Raw genomic sequence first — 15,441 nt, 5'->3', positions numbered from 1 at the left:
CTAATAGATTGGTGAGGCATGATTTCCCTTTACAAGAGCCGTGTGGACTCTTTACGTTTATCTCTGTGGGATAGTTCTGTTCTTTACTGCAGTTTCAGCCAATTTGCCTGGTACTGAAGTTGGGCTTTATCAGCCTGTATTTGCCAGGATCATCTCTGGGGCCTTTTAAAAAAATTAGCAACACATTAGCAATCCACCGATCATCTGGCCCAGAGGCTGATTTAAGTGGCAGGTTACATACCACAGGTATTAGTTCTGCAATGTTTATTTGAGCTCCTTCAGAACGCCTGGGTGAATCCCATCTGGCCCTGGTGACTTATTACTGCTTAAGTTACCAATTTGTTCCAAACTCACCTCTACTGACACCTCAGTCTGGGACAGGTCCCCAGATATGTGTCCGCTAAGAAGAATGGCTCAGGCATGGGAATCTCCCTCACAGCCTCTGCAGTGAAGACGGATCCACATAATCCATTTAACTTCTCTGCAATGGCCTTGTTTTCCTTGAGTGCTCCTTTAGCACCGTGATCATTCAGTAGTCCCACTGCTGGTTTGGCTTCCTGCTTCTCATGCACCTAAAACAAAGTTTGCTGTTAGTTTTTGTGTCTTTTCCTAGTTGCTCTTCAAATACTTTTTCACCCTAATTATACTTTTACACTTGACATGCCGGAGTTTATGTTCCTTTCTGTTTCCCACAGTGGGATTTGACTTTGAGTTTTTAAAGGATGCCTTTGGCCTCGAACTGCCTCTTTCACTCTGTTGTTTAGCCACGGGGACATTTTGTTTTTTGTTTTGGTTTATCCTCACACTGCTTGTTTTTTTCAACGGGGGCTACACATTTAGATTAAGTCTCCGTGAGGGTATTTCTAAAAGGTGGCCATGCAGCTTGCAGGCGTTTCACCCTTGGGACTGTTCCGTCGAATGTCCCTTTAACTCGGGTTTGTGGCATTCCCCTTTCTGAGGTTAAATGCTGCAGTGGCGGGGGTGGGGTTGTCCTTTGGTATTTGTCCTCTGCCCCCACCTCACCAGGGTGTTAAATGTCATGTCATTCTGGTTGCTGTTACCAAGCAGTTCAGTTCTGATATCCAGCCCCTTAGGAGCTGTCTGGTCCTTTTCTGGCCCCAGGGGGCTGGGGAGATTAGTTGGGGGGGTGTCCCCATGTGGTTTCTCCTTTCTGCCCCCAGCTCATCCCAGTCCTTCCCCCATCTTGGAGCCGGTTGCAGGGCTCGGATTTCCTCAGCATCTCTCTCTGGGGCCCTGACCCCCCCCCCCACTTCCCCACCCCCTGCACCCTGTCACAATGCATCAAGCCGGGAGGCCCGAGGGGAAATTGCCATGCCACAGGGGCCATGTATCCAAGGGGGGCAGGAGAAAGGCTGCCCAGTCCCCTACCCTGGGGGAGGGGGTGAGTAACAGGTTCAACATGGAATCAACTGCCTGCTACCCCCAGGGGGCGCTCTCCACTGGGATTGGCATGGGGCAGGGTATGGGGAGGAGACAGTCAATAAAGCCTGCCCCTTCCACAGTGACCCCCAGTACCTCCCCCCAGCCAGGCGACCCCCTTATCAGGCCTCCTGCGCCTCAGTCCGCTGCCCGCAGTCCTGGCCTGGGCACACATGCGGTTGTGTGTTGCCTCCTACAGGGCCCTCAGGTCACATGGGGTGCAGAGCCATTACGCCCATTACAGCCGATGGGAAACTGAGGCACCAAGCAGGGTCTGCCCCGCAGCATCACCCTGCAGGGCAAGGGCAGAGTTGGGAATAGAACCCAGGTGTCCTGATGCCCGGGCACTGGGCAGGAGATCCCTGTATAAACAACCCCCAGACCCACCCCAGAGGTGGCTGCATCCCCATGTTGGGTGAGCGATCCCTGTGTAACATCTGTTGAGTCATCTAGTGTCTCACAATTATGTGAAATTCTCATAATCTGCCCCCACAGCCCACCCGCATCCCCCAGAATTCCTCCCCCTGTAGAAAACCCTCCACCATCCCCCCACTTAAGCCCTGAGATGTTTGTGTTGCAGATATGCTCCATCTGGGCCCTTAGCCAAGACCCCCTCCTCCCATCTGATGCCAGGAACCAAGTCAATTCGGGGGCGGGGGGGGGGCTCGCCCCTTGCTGAGAGCGTTGGCGCTTGACCATAAACAGCCTGTCTGGATCTGCAGGGCAGGGGCTCACCAGGGGCACTCACCCCTCGCAGTCAGTGCTGGCCCCCAGCATGACCCTAGGGGGCGCTGTGCTGCAGGGAGCAGGGCTCAGTAGGGGGCGCCGTGCTGCAGGGAGCAGGGGGCTCAGTACGGGGCGCCGTGCTGCAGGGAACAGGGTGGGGGCTCAGTAGGGGTCGCTGTGCTGCAGGGGGCGGGGCGGGGTGGGGGCTCAGCAGGGGGTGCTGTGCTGCAGGGGGTGGAGTGGGGGCTCAGCAGGGTGCTGTGCTGCAGGGACCGGGGGGCTCAGCAGGGGGCGCTGTGCTGCAGGGAGCGGGGGTCTCAGTGGGGGAGCCGTGCTGCAGGGAGCAGGGTGGGGGCTCAGCAGGGGGCGCTGTGCTGCAGGGGGCGGGGTGGGGGCTCAGCAGGGGGCGCTGTGCTGCAGGGAGCAGGAAGCTCAGCAGGGGGCGCTGTGCTGCAGGGAGCGAGGGTCTCAGTGGGGGAGCCATGCTGCAGGGGGCGGGGTGGGGGCTCAGCAGGGGGCGCTGTGCTGCAGGGGGCGGGGTGGGGGCTCAGCAGGGGGCGCTGTGCTGCAGGGAGCAGGAAGCTCAGCAGGGGGCGCTGTGCTGCAGGGAGCAGGGTGGGGGCTCAGCAGGGGGCGCTGTGCTGCAGGGAGCAGGAAGCTCAGCAGGGGGCGCTGTGCTGCAGGGAGCAGGGGTCTCAGTGGGGGGGGCCGTGCTGCAGGGAGCGGGGGGCTCAGCAGGGGGCGCTGTGCTGCAGGGAGCAGGAAGCTCAGCAGGGGGCGCTGTGCTGCAGGGAGCAGGGGTCTCAGTGGGGGGGCCGTGCTGCAGGGAGCGGGGGGCTCAGCAGGGGGCGCTGTGCTGCAGGGAGCAGGAAGCTCAGCAGGGGGCGCTGTGCTGCAGGGAGCAGGGTGGGGGCTGAGCAGGGGGCGCTGTGCTGCAGGGAGCAGGGGTCTCAGTGGGGGGGCCGTGCTGCAGGGAGCGGGGGGCTCAGCAGGGGGCGCTGTGCTGCAGCGAGCAGGAAGCTCAGCAGGGGGCGCTGTGCTGCAGGGAGCAGGGGTCTCAGTGGGGGGGCCGTGCTGCAGGGAGCGGGGGGCTCAGCAGGGGGCGCTGTGCTGCAGGGAGCAGGGTGGGGGCTCAGCAGGGGGCGCTGTGCTGCAGGGAGCAGGGTGGGGGCTCAGCAGGGGGCGCTGTGATGCAGGGAGCAGGGGTCTCAGTGGGGGGGCCGTGCTGCAGGGAGCGGGGGGCTCAGCAGGGGGCGCTGTGCTGCAGGGGGCGGGGGTGGATCGTGTCACCTGCTTCCCAGGGCACAGACCCAGACAGTCTGCGAGTGGCTGAGCTGGGGGGGTCGGTCCCTGCTGGCGACCTGCTCCCAGTTTCCATTGTTTGTACTGGAGACGCTGCATTGTTGCTATGTAAATAGCCCCTGGGGCCGCGAGCCACCAGCTGGGCGCGGAGACACCCCGGGGAAGCCGGGCTGCTGCAGGGAGCGGGGCAGTTCGTGGGACTCAGTCTGGGGGGGGCGTGCTGCAGGGAGTGGGGGGGGGGGGGTTGAGGGGCTCGGTGCGGGGGGCGTGCTGCAAGGAGTGGGGGGGTTGAGAGGGTCGGTGGGGGGGCATGCTGCAGGGAGTGGGGGGGATTGGGGGACTCGGTGGGGGGGCGTGCTGCAGGGAGTGGGGGGGTTGGGGGACTCGGTGGGGGGGCGTGCTGCAGGGAGTGGGGGGGATTGGGGGACTCGGTGGGGGTGTGTGCTGCAGGGAGTGGGGGGAGCCATGCTGCAGGGAGTGGGGGGATTGAGGGGCTCGGTGGGGGGGAGCCATACTACAGGGAGTGGGGGAGTTGAGGGGCTCGGTTGGGGGGCGTGCTACAGGGAGTGGGAGGGTTGAGGGGCTCAGTGGAGGGGCGTGCGACAGGGAGTGGGGGGCCTGGCGGGCAGGCTCTGCTCATGGCAGACCCCCCTGAACACACACCCGGGGCTGCGTGTATGTCAGGCCAGGAATCACCTCAGTTAATTCTCTTCGGCCTCCCAAACGCCTCCCCCGCGCCCCGCTCCGCTGGAGACAGGATTTTCCTTCCCATCCTGTTCTACTGTGCTGCCGTGGGGCGGCCCCAGCCCAGAGCTGGCTGCATCACCGGGGGAGTGTCCCATGGCTGGGCCAGCTGCTTGGGGGTTACTCAGCAGAGCCGCGAGGCTGCTGGGGCCTTCCCCTTGGAGACGTCTGAGACACAGAGCCAGCAGCTCAGGTTTGCCGCGGACTCTGAGCCTGGCCTCAGCCCATGGCAGGCGGCCAGGTTATGCCACCAGCCGCAGCCCCTCCTCCCCCACCACAGCCCCCCCTGCAACTCACCTCACCCCACCACGGCCCCCTGCAACCTGCCCCCCCTCCACAGTCCCCCCCACCCTACAACCTGCCTCTTGCCACAGACACCCCTTTCCACACACCCCTCCAATCTGGGCACCAAATCAAAGGAAACGACAGGGTGACTCATTCACACATTCCAGCCCCCACCACAGCTCGGGAATGGGCCGGGCAGCCTGGCAGAGAGCACGCCCCCCCCCCCAGCTCTGCCGGTGCCCCTCAAGCCTGACCCGCAGCCCCCCGCTAGCCCCGCCCTGCCCCCAGCTCTGCCGGTGCCCCTCAAGCCCGACCCGCAGCCCCCCGCTAGTCCTGCCCTGCCCCCAGCTCTGCCGGTGCCCCTCAATCATGACCTGCAGCCCCCTGCTAGCCCAGCCTTCCCCCCCCCGGCTCTGCTGGTGCCCCTCAATCCTGGTCTGTCTCTTCTACTCTGTGACCTTCTGTCCCCTGATTCTCTTGGCCTGACTCAAGTTGGCTCAGATTGACACCGGTCCCTGGCTGGTACGTCGTCCCTTCCCTAAACATTGCTGAGAAGCAGGAGAACCCAGCTCCCATTTGGCCTGGAACTGCCATGTGTCTGGCAGCCGCCCCCCTGCCAGCGGTCCTGGCCGCAGGCCCCTCCCTGCACCCCCAGCTGCGTGGGATCCAGGCGCCCCGGCTTCAGCACCCGGCAGACAGCCACCGCCTGGAGTCGTGAGCTGCGCATCCCAGTCCCAGGCCAGGTAAGCCCCATGCCCCCTCCCTCGCTGCCTTGGCCCATCGTGCCCCCCACCCTTGCCCATGTGCCCCTGCCCCTCCCCATGCCATGCACCACCCCAGCCTTGGCCCATGCGCCAGCCCAGCCCATGCAACCCCTGCCCTGCTCTATGCATCCCCCACCCCCCGTTCATGCGCCCCCCACCGCCCCAGCCTGTGCGCCCCGCTCCCCAGCATGTCCCCCCTCAAAGGGGAGGAGGCTGCGTGATCTGTTCATGCCAATGGGCCGTGTGTGAAAGGACCTGGATGGGAGGCTGGGTCCCGGCGTGGGTGCAGCCCGGGGCAGGTGCTGCAACCAGCCGCTCGCCCGGCCCCGCATGAGCTCATGGCTGCGGAGCTCCATTACCCATTACCGCGGCCTGCAGCCATTAGCACTAATGGGCTCCGTGTGGGGCGGCTCTGCCGGGAAACGCCGCCAGCTGGAGCCTGGGCACGGCAGGGCCGGGCGCCACCTCGCCCCACGCGCGGCAACAGCTGGGCAGGTCCAAGAGGCTCCTGCCCCACACCCCACAGCGCCCCCTGCTGGCTGGGGCCGGGCTGGTGCGAGCGCTCCCTGCAGCGTGGGAGGGGTCACGGTGCTGGGCTGCAGCTCTGGGCCTGGGCTGGGAACTGGGGACACCGGGGTCCCCCCAGGTCCTGATTCCACCCACCTCACTACTAGCCACTCCCTCTCCCCTGCCCGCTTTGCCCCCAGCCTAGCCCATCCCACCCAGTGTCCCTGGCTCACTCTGCATGCCAGGAACCCCCATGGGACTCGATTCCTGGGGCTCAGTGGTTTTCCACAGACATGTCGGGGGTTGGGGGGGACCTGTTACCTCCCCCCGCCTCCCCCATGACCCTCTCCCTTCCCCTGCCCTCCCCACCCCCACCCCCCCGTAGTCCCCTGTCTCCCCTATAACTCCTCCTTCCCCATCTCCCGCTCAGGCCCCCTCCCCCAGCTGTCCCTGGCACCCTCCCCCTTCCCATCACCCAACACCAAGGCCAAGACCCCGCAAGGCATCGAGGTTGGCCCAGGCCAGAGAGATGCGACTGTGCAGGGCTCACCCGCACCCACCAGGGGGCGCTGTGGGGTGAGGGCAGTAGTGCTGGCTGTGGGGATGGACATCCATGAGCCCCCCCACCCCCCCAGGCACCTCCAAAGCCTTGGCTGGGGGCGGGCAGCAAGTCGATCCCCCATTGCACGTTAGGGCCATTGCAGCTGGCCCTGTCAGAGGCAGGATACCGGGTTAGATGGGCCCATTCCTGGGTCATTTTGTACCCAGCACTCCAGCAGCTGGCGCTGGTCCCTGGCTTCACCGAGCCACGGCCCCTCAGCCCAGGAACCTGCCGGTCAGCTGCACCCATATGAAGCTGATAACCCACAAGGGGCCATGGTGTCCCGGCTACCAGGCATCCCCCTGCCCCACCTGCCAGGTACTGGGCTCAGCCTGTGCCCCATGGCATTGCCCTCCAGGGGCTTAACCTGGGTCTGCAGACTGGCTAGTGTAGACGGAACCCACTCCCAAGTCACAACGGCTCTCCATCCCAGAATGCACTGCTCCCCCTTCCAGTGCTTCTCTGCCGCCTGCTGATGCATGATGGGAGAGCAGCCTGGATTTTCCCACAATGCACGTGGCCAAATGTAAGTCAGGGCGGAGGCATAAGGACGGCGTGGGCACCACTCCTGCCCAGAGATGGTGCTCGCTCACCGAGGGGTGTGCCCTAAGCCCCGCGCTTGCTCAGCACAGGGGTCTTGGGCCCGGACATGGATGGGGCCCCGCTGGGGCAGGACTCACATGGCTGCCAGCATGGCGCTGGCCCCCGCTGCCCCCTGCTCTGAGTCCCACCTGCTGCCATGCCAGACACCAGTGGAAGGGGGGGCCAGGGGATGGGAGACCCTGCTGGGGCTGTTCAGCAGAGCAACGGGCTGCCGTTCATGGCCCCTCACAGGGGGTCACTGCGGGGGCAACACAGCCTGGAAACAGAACTCTAACCCCATTCACAGCCAGCCCGGTCTGACCCTGTCCCCAGCCAGCCCTGACTACCCCCATCCCCGTCCCCAGCCAGCCCCGTCTGTCCCCGTCCCCAGCCAGCCCCGTCTGTCCCCGTCCCCAGCCAGTCCAGTCTGTCCCTGTCCCCAGCCAGCTCTGTCTGTCCCCATCCCTGTCCCCAGCCAGCCCCGTCTGTCCCCGTCCCCAGCCAGCCCCGTCTGTCCCCGTCCCTGTCCCCAGCCAGCCCCGTCTGTCCCTGTCCCCAGCCAGTCTGGTCTGTCCCTGTCCCCAGCCAGCTCTGTCTGTCCCCATACCTGTCCCCAGCCAGCCCCGTCTGTCCCTGTCCCCAGCCAGCCCCGTCTGTCCCCATCCCTGTCCCCAGCCAGCCCCGTCTGTCCCCGTCCCCAGCCAGCCCCGTCTGTCCCCGTCCCCGTCCCCAGCCAGCCCCGTCTGTCCCCGTCCCCAGCCAGCCCCGTCTGTCCCTGTCCCCAGCCAGTCTGGTCTGTCCCTGTCCCCAGCCAGCTCTGTCTGTCCCCATACCTGTCCCCAGCCAGCCCCGTCTGTCCCTGTCCCCAGCCAGCTCTGTCTGTCCCCATCCCTGTCCCCAGCCAGCCCCGTCTGTCCCTGTCCCCAGCCAGCCCCGTCTGTCCCTGTCCCCAGCCAGCTCTGTCTGTCCCCATCCCTGTCCCCAGCCAGCCCCGTCTGTCCCAGTCCCCAGATAACCCTGTCTGTCCCCATCCCTGTCCCCAGCCAGCCCCGTTTGTCCCCATCCCTGTCCCCAGCCAGTCCCGTCTGTCCCTGTCCCCAGCCAGCTCTGTCTGTCCCCATCCCCGTCCCCAGCCAGCCCCATCTGTCCCCGTCCCCAGCCAGCCCCGTCTGTCCCCATCGCCGTCCCCAGCCAGCCCTGTCTGTCCCCGTCCCCAGCCAGCCCCATCTATCCCCATCACCAGATAACCGCATCTATTTCTGTCCCCAGCCAGCCCCATCTAACCCCATTCCCTGCCAGCCCCGTCTATCCCCGTCCCCAGATAACCTTGTCTATCCCCTTCCCCAGCCAGCACTGTCTGTCCCCATCCCCATCTAACCCCGTCTGTCCCCGTCCTCAGACAACCTGTGTATTGCCATCCCCAGCCAGCCCCATCTATTCCCATCCCCAGCCAGCCCCGTCTGTCCCCGTTCCCAACCAGCCCCGTCTAACCCCATCCCCAGCCTGCCCCAACTATCCCCGTCCCAAGCCAGCCCCGTCTATCCTCGTCCCCAGCCAGCCCCATCAATCCCCATTCCCAGCCAGCCCCATCTAACCCTGTCCTCTGCCATCCCCATCTGTCCTTGTCCCCAGCCAGCCCCATCTAGCCCCTTACCCCACCCCCCAGCTACTGCTTGATCTGTCACCTTAAACCTTTGTCTGTCTCTCTCCTCCCCTTTGCTAAGGTATTCTCAAGAGCTGGTAGACCTCTTGGTGTGTGCCGGGTGCTGGGCTGTGCTGGGGCAGTGGGGCTGGGCATAGGGCCGGAGAGATACCAGGACGGTGGGGCTGGGCTGGGCCTGTTGACAGTCACCATGTTGCTCTCGGAGCCGCTTTCCTCACCAGGCCAATGCAGTGACTCCACGGGCAGTGGGGGGCTCTCCGGGTCAGTGCCTGGATCCCTGGGCCAGCAGGATGGGGGAGCCACTGGGCTCTTCCCAGGCGGAGATGAGAGCTTGGGGCCGTGGCAGCCCCCAGTGGTTTCAATTCTCCAGCTCTGAGGCACCAGGGACCTGTGATCCATGGAGCTCGTCAGCGCCCAGGGACCTGTCCCGGCTGGAGCTGTTCAGATCTCACTGGGCTGGGGGTAAACAGCGACTGGCAGGAACTGATGCCACCCACAGGCCTCATGCAGAGTCTCCTTCCCTCCCTGGCCTAGAGGTCGTTCAGCTGAAAGGTCTCGGGACTCTTTAAAGGGGGTCTGGGACTCAGGACTCCTGGGTTCTATCCCCAGCTCTGGGAGAGGAGTGTGAACAGGCCGAGCCGTTGGGTGACTTTCCCCTGGAGCACATCATCCCTGCAGTGTTTTGTAACCCGCCTGGGGTGATGACACAGCAGGGGCTGCTGGCCCCAGGCACTGTCCTTGGCATCTAATGGCCGCAGTGCCCCACGGGGAACAGGGCTGTGTGGCTCCAGGCACTGAGCTCCAGAGCACCTGAGCTCCGAGCAGCCCTGACACCCAGGGGATGGGCGAGGCAGGAGGCTCCAGCCAGAGCAGAGAAATGGTCCATCTCAGCCTGGACTGAAGGACAGCGTTCCTTAGGGAATAGAGCCTTGGGACTCAGGACACCTGGGTTCTGTTCCTGACTGCCCATGGGCAAGTCCTTTCTCCTTGCTGCATCTCAGTGTGCCCGCCCAGCCCCCCCCCCCCCCCCCGGGTAGGAATGTGTCGCCTCCCTGCGTCTGTGGGCCTGTGAGCTCGGTTCCATTGGCCCAAGGGGCCCATCTGCCCTGGTATCCCTCCACCCTGCAGAGCCCGCAGCCCCAGTGGGTAGCATGCTGCATACAATGTGCCTGCTAGGATCCTCCATGGACTGGGGCAGGATGGGCACCAGACAGGTTCCAGTGGCATGGGGCAGGGTGCCATAGGGGACACACCCCATAGGCAGGGTGACATGGGGCAGGGTGGCACACGGGCCACACATGTCATAGGCAGAAGCAGTGTCATGGGGCAGGGTGGCACAGGACACACATCGTAGGCAGGCGCAGGGTGGCATGGGACAAGGTGCCATAGGAGATATGCCCTAGGCAGGGTGGCATGGGGCAGGGTGGCACATGGGATGTGGCATGGGCAGGGTGCCATGGGGCAGGGTGAAATGGCAGTTATGCCCTAGGCAGAGTGCCATGGGGCAGGATAGCACAGGAGATATGCCCTAGGCAGGATGGCATGAGGCTGAGTGCCATAGGGGACACACCCTGTAGGCAGGAGCAGGGTGCCACAGGGGACGTGGACGGGACAGGGTGGGACAGGACAGCATGGGGGCATAGGGGACACACCCTGTAGGCAGGAGCAGGGTGCCATAGGGGACGTGGACGGGACAGGGTGTCACAGGGTGGGACAGGACAGCATGGGGGCATAGGGGACATACCCTGTAGGCTGGGCCAGGGTGGCATGGGGCAGGGTGGCACAGGACCCACCCCATAGGCAGGGGCAGGGTGACGCATCCCTTACGCAGGGTGGCTCGTGCCCGGAACATGGAACAAGCCAGAGGGTGTCAGCTGGCTCCGTTGCCGGGAGCTGGGCGCCCCCCGTCCAGCCCGGCGCCCCCCGTCCAGCCCAGCACCACCGGGCCGCTTGGCAGCTGGGGTCACCCCTCCCTGGGAGCTGTGGGGCGGGAGCCCGCGAGCCGAGCTGGGCACGGGGGGGGTGGGCGCGCCCCCTGGCGGCGGCCCGGCGCGGCCCCCCCCCCCCCCCGCCCGCGGACGGAGCGGGGCCGGGCGCAGGGGGGCGCTCGGGGGCGCAGCGCTCCGGTCTCTACGCACGGCCGGCCGGGGAGGCAGAGCGCAGCACGGCGGGACCCCGGGGCTGGGACTCGCCCCACCGGGGAAGGCGGCTGCCGAGGCGCGGGGCGGTGGGTCTCCGAGCGGGTCCCGAGCCCTGCGCCCCCCGACGGGGCGTCGATCCCTCGGCCAGGGCGGCTCCGTCTCTGCCCCGTTCGCAGCCGGGACGGGGCGCGGGGGGCCCGGACGTGCGGTCCCTTCGGGGCGAGCCATCCGGCCGCTTGGGAGTGGGGCGCGGGGTGCCTCTGAGCACGGTAAGGGGGCGCGGGCCCCACGGCAGCACCGCGGGGCCGTCTCGGGGGTGGGGGGGGCAGCTGGGGGGGGTCCGGACTGCTGGCCCCGGAATGGGGGGCCTGATGGGGGGGTGAATGAAACAGAATCGCCCCCCCCCCGTACCGACCGGGACTGGTGCTGAGCTCCGATCTGCTCTTTGCAGGGGGGAAAGGGGGCTGGGTGCCAGGGCCCCGGTTCATTCCCCTGCTGGGGGGGGGGTCTAGAGCGAGGGAAGGGGGGTTTCTAGGAGTCTGGGTTCTCCTCTCTCTGCTCCCCCAAGAGTCACCCCTGGGCTCTCTGCAGCCCAGCGACCCAGTGCCAGGGGGCGTCTCCCGTGGGGCCACACAGGGTTCCCCGGGGGGTTCGTTCCCCGGGGGGTTCGTTCCCCGGGCTCAGGGGAGGCAGTGGCAAGAGGGGCCAGTCCTGCTCCTTGGTGCCAGTCCACAGGGGCACCCTGGGCTCCAGCAGCGCTGCCCTGCCTGACCGGGGGCCAGTCGCCCCGCCAGCCCTGGGTTCAAATGTCCTGAAAGTTGGGGGACCCCCACAGAGCCAGGAAACGTGCCCCGATTCCCCCATTTCCTCTCCCCCCCCAGCTCCAAACTGCTGTCCCCACCCCAGCAGGCCTGGGGGTGGGGGTAAATGAGAGCCCACAGCTCCCTCTGGAACCAGCAGAGGGCGCCTCCCCCAGTGCGGGGCGGGAGAGGGGACCGTGGGGTTCAGCCCCCAGCGTGTGGGGGCATTGCCGGGGCCTACTGGCAGTGGGTCTCCCCTGATTCCCATCTCTCTCCACCCTCCCACAGATGCCCATGGCTGGTGCCAGCTGCAGACACTGCTGAGAGGATGTTCACCAGCCACCCGCCCAACACCTCCCTGCTGGGGGCGCCCTGCAGCCCCGGGGCACCCCTCCCCATGCCTGTTGGCGGCTTGCGGCTGGGGAACTCCTCGGGGGGTCAGGGGGGGCCCTCGCCAGCCATGCCCATCTTCTCCATGATGCTGGGCGCTGTCTCCAACGTGGTGGCCCTGGCCATCCTGGCACAGTCCTACGCCCGCTTCCGGCGCCGCTCCAAGGCCACCTTCCTGCTCTTTGCCAGCAGCCTGGTCATCACAGACTTCGCCGGGCACGTCATCCCGGGCGCCTTCGTGCTGCGGCTCTACGCCACCCGGCTGAAATGGGACGCCATGGACAGCACCGGCGCCATGTGCCAGTTCTTCGGCGCCTGCATGGTCTTCTTCGGCCTGTGCCCGCTCTTCCTGGGCTGCGTCATGGCAGTGGAGCGCTGCGTGGGGGTGAGGCGCCCGCTGCTCCACGCCTCGCTGGTCACCTCTGTCCGGACCAAACTCACCCTGCTGGGCCTCTGGGGCTCCGCCCTGGGCATCGCCCTGCTGCCCATCTTCAGCTTCGGGAGCTACACCATCCAGTACCCGGGCACCTGGTGCTTCATCAAGGTGCAGCCAGCGGAGAGCTGGCGTGAGGTGACCTTTGCCTTGCTCTTCTCCCTGCTGGGCCTGGCCTCCCTGCTGGTCGCCCTGGTCTGCAACACCCTGAGCGGGGTCACCCTGGTGCGGGCACGGCTGCGGACCCAGCGCAAGTGCGGGCAGCGGCGTGCCAAGGCCCATGACATCGAGATGGTGGTGCAGCTGGTGGGCATCATGGTCGTCTCCTGCATCTGCTGGAGCCCTATCCTGGTGAGTGAGGGGGTAGGGTGGGGGCCATGGAATACAATGGGGTCCCCCCCAGTGCCATGGGATGTAGTGGGAGGGTTGCCCCAGGAGTGCAAGGTTGGAGGGATTTCCCTGGGGGGTCAGGGTGCAAGGGGGTTCCCCATGGGTGTAGGGTGGGCTCCTTGGGGGTCAGGGTGAAGGGGGGATTCCCATGAGCGCAGGGTTGGGGGTTCTCTCTGCAGGGACAGGCTGCAGTTTGGGGGTGTTCTCCAAGGGTGTAGGGCTTGGGGGGGGGGGTTCCCTGGGGTGTCAGGGTAGGGGGTTCCCTGCAGGGACAAGGTAGACTGGGGGTGTTCCCCATGGGTGCAGGGTTTGGGGGTTCCCCATGGGTGCCAGGTTTACCCCATTTCAGCCCCTCCCCCCGTGGGGGCTGCCCTGGAGAAGGCTGGGGCTGGCCGGGCGGTGGTGGGGAGCCCAGGTGATGCCGGAGCCCCAGTCGGCCCCATCCTGATCCCCCCGGGGGAGGATTGCCCCCTGGGCCCTGACCTGGGGGAGGTTGGAGGCAGGAGCACGTGTATCTGCGCGGCTGATTCGGGGGGGGGGGTGGGGGTGCTAGGCTGATGCAGCAGCGCCCTCGTGTGGTTGGTGGCTGGTAACTGCACAGTCACGCTTGGCTCCAGCTGTACATGCTGCAGGGTCCCCCCCCCCCCCCCCCCCGAAACTGTCTGGGGTGAGTAGATCAGGTTGGAGGCGGGTCAGGTTGGGAGGGGAGCGGGCTGAGGCCGTGGGGCGGCGGGCTCAGGATGTGGGGAGGGGGATCAGGCTGTTGAGGGGGCTCAGGTTGGGGGAGGGGGCTGAGGTTGGGGGGAATCGGGCTGTTGGGGGGCTCAGGGCGGGAGGGGAGGGGGGCTCAGATTGAGGGTCAGTCCCAGAGATTTAGGGCCAGAGAAGGGGTGAGGGGCCAGAGTCAAGCCCCCCCCCCCACCGCCGTGCCCCTCCCTCCCCTGCAGATCTTCGTGGTGCTGGCGGTGGGTGACAGGTCCGGCTCGCTGAGCTACCAGACGCTCCTGCTGCTGGGCGTGCGCCTGGCCTCCTGGAACCAGATCCTGGACCCCTGGGTGTACATCCTGCTGCGCCGGGCCGTGCTTCGCAAGCTCTGCGGGGTGCTGTGCCGCCAGCCGCCGGGCAAGGGCAGCCGCTTCGAGCGCTGGGAGGTCAGCTCCTTCCACAGCTCCGAGCGCAGCATGGTCGGCCGCTCGTAGGCGCCCCTGTGCCCTGCCAGCGCCTTGGCACCGGCTGGAGAGACGCTCGGGAGGGGGGGGGGGGGGACGTTGGACGCTTCTGGGGCGGACGATGGTGCCCCACCCGCCTGGGGGGGCCCCCCCCTGCTGCAGCCGTGGCAGGAGCTGAGCCAGATGGAAATCTGGGGCGGGGGCCGTTGCTGCCGGGGCCCTCCCGGCTCAAAGCAGGAGGCACCTTGGACATGGGGCAACAGGTTGCACAGGTGTTTGGGCATGTGCGGGGGGGGGGGGGCGCACAATGCTATGGTGAAATGCGGGAGTGGTGGTGCAGAGTGGTTTGTACTCAGAGCACCTGGCCTGAGAGGTAGCAGGGCCTAGTGGTTACGCCGTCAGCCTGCGCATCAGGACACCGGGGTTCTGAGCAAACCGTGGCTTTGGGGGAGCTCAGGGCCTGGCTCTCTCCAGGGAAGCAGCATATTGAACCAGGCCTGTTTAACTTTTGGGGAAACTGAGGCACAGCGAAAGGAGGTGATGGCACCAGTCTAGCAGGGCCCACCTGCCGGGGCTTCTTGCTGCCCTGGCCGAATCCATTCTGCCTCCCTCAGTCCCCTGGAGGGGATTCGTCTTCACTTCCTGGCCTGGCATGGGCAGCGTTGGGATGTGGCTGTTAGAAAACGGCCGTGCCCCACCCCAGAGGTGACTGCATGCCAGTGCCGAGCAAGGGTTTCCTGTAGAAAGAGCCCCTGCACACCCCAGAGGTGGCTGCATCTCCATGGGGCTGTGTATACTGCACAAAGTGCCCACAGCTTGCTCTCGACCCAGGGGACAGCTTCCCCCTTGCACCAGGCCACCCTCCCTGTTCACGGGCCCCAGCTGAGCCCCCTGGCCCCAGGCTAAGCTGGAGTGGCAAGTATTTGAGGGGGGCAGGTTGGGAATAAGCCCCCACTGGACGTGGGGGTTGAGGTAAAGGTACGTGGGAGGTGCTCTGCTCCCTTCCCCAAGGGGCTGGTGCCATTCCCAGGACGGCTGGGGAGATGTCCCCCACCCCATCCCCATTCTGCCACAGGCCCCCAGCCCCACTCCCCTAGGCCTTGCTTGGGGCCAGCCACCAACTGCAGAGCTCCAGGACATGGGGGGAGCTGGACAGGGGCTGGAGGGGGGGTCAGGAATGAGCCCCCAGCGGCCACAGGGAAAGCCAGGGGGTGGGGAACGCTGGCCCCAAGCGGGGCGTTCATTTCCCAGCATGCCAGGGGGCCAGCCCGCAGGGCGGCGCTGGGAGCTCTGTACAATAAAGAGCTTTTACCGATCGCTCTGGTGTCTGGGCTTTGGTTTGTGTGCGAGTCCCCATCCCTGCCGGGGAGGGGCCCCCACCCGAGGGGAGCCCCACCTCCGCCGCTGCCCCCCCGCAGAGCTAGAGGCCCAGCAAACTCAGCCCATGCTGCAGCCTCCAACCAGCTCAGTAGATGGCGTCCCAGCTGCCCCTCCCAGCCGGCCA

At 66.1% G+C, this 15,441-nt stretch overlaps 1 protein-coding gene across 1 annotated transcript; it reads left to right on the top strand.

Moving 5' to 3' along the window:
- The first annotated feature begins 10,807 nt into the window (after positions 1-10,807).
- On the top strand, positions 10,808-15,156 carry PTGER1 (prostaglandin E receptor 1). Its single transcript, XM_077838491.1, has 3 exons — positions 10,808-11,024; positions 11,844-12,729; positions 13,716-15,156. The coding sequence occupies exons 2-3, from the start codon at positions 11,884-11,886 to the stop codon at positions 13,965-13,967; spliced, it is 1,098 nt and encodes a 365-aa protein (XP_077694617.1). The 5' UTR covers positions 10,808-11,024; positions 11,844-11,883; the 3' UTR covers positions 13,968-15,156.
- The last annotated feature ends 285 nt before the right edge of the window (positions 15,157-15,441 follow it).

The sequence above is a fragment of the Eretmochelys imbricata genome, chromosome 20, assembly GCF_965152235.1.
Source record: "Eretmochelys imbricata isolate rEreImb1 chromosome 20, rEreImb1.hap1, whole genome shotgun sequence".
Taxonomy (NCBI): domain Eukaryota; kingdom Metazoa; phylum Chordata; order Testudines; family Cheloniidae; genus Eretmochelys; species Eretmochelys imbricata.
Note: the sequence above shows the minus strand (reverse complement) of the source record. Positions and strands in the feature narration are given on the sequence as shown.

Bases quoted from the DNA above. Each gene is read 5' to 3' on its own strand.
- PTGER1 (XM_077838491.1), top strand. From the start codon at position 11,884: ATGTTCACCAGCCACCCGCCCAACACCTCCCTGCTGGGGGCGCCCTGC. The intron at 12,730-13,715 runs GTGAGTGAGGGG...CCTCCCCTGCAG, and splicing joins TCTGCTGGAGCCCTATCCTG to ATCTTCGTGGTGCTGGCGGT.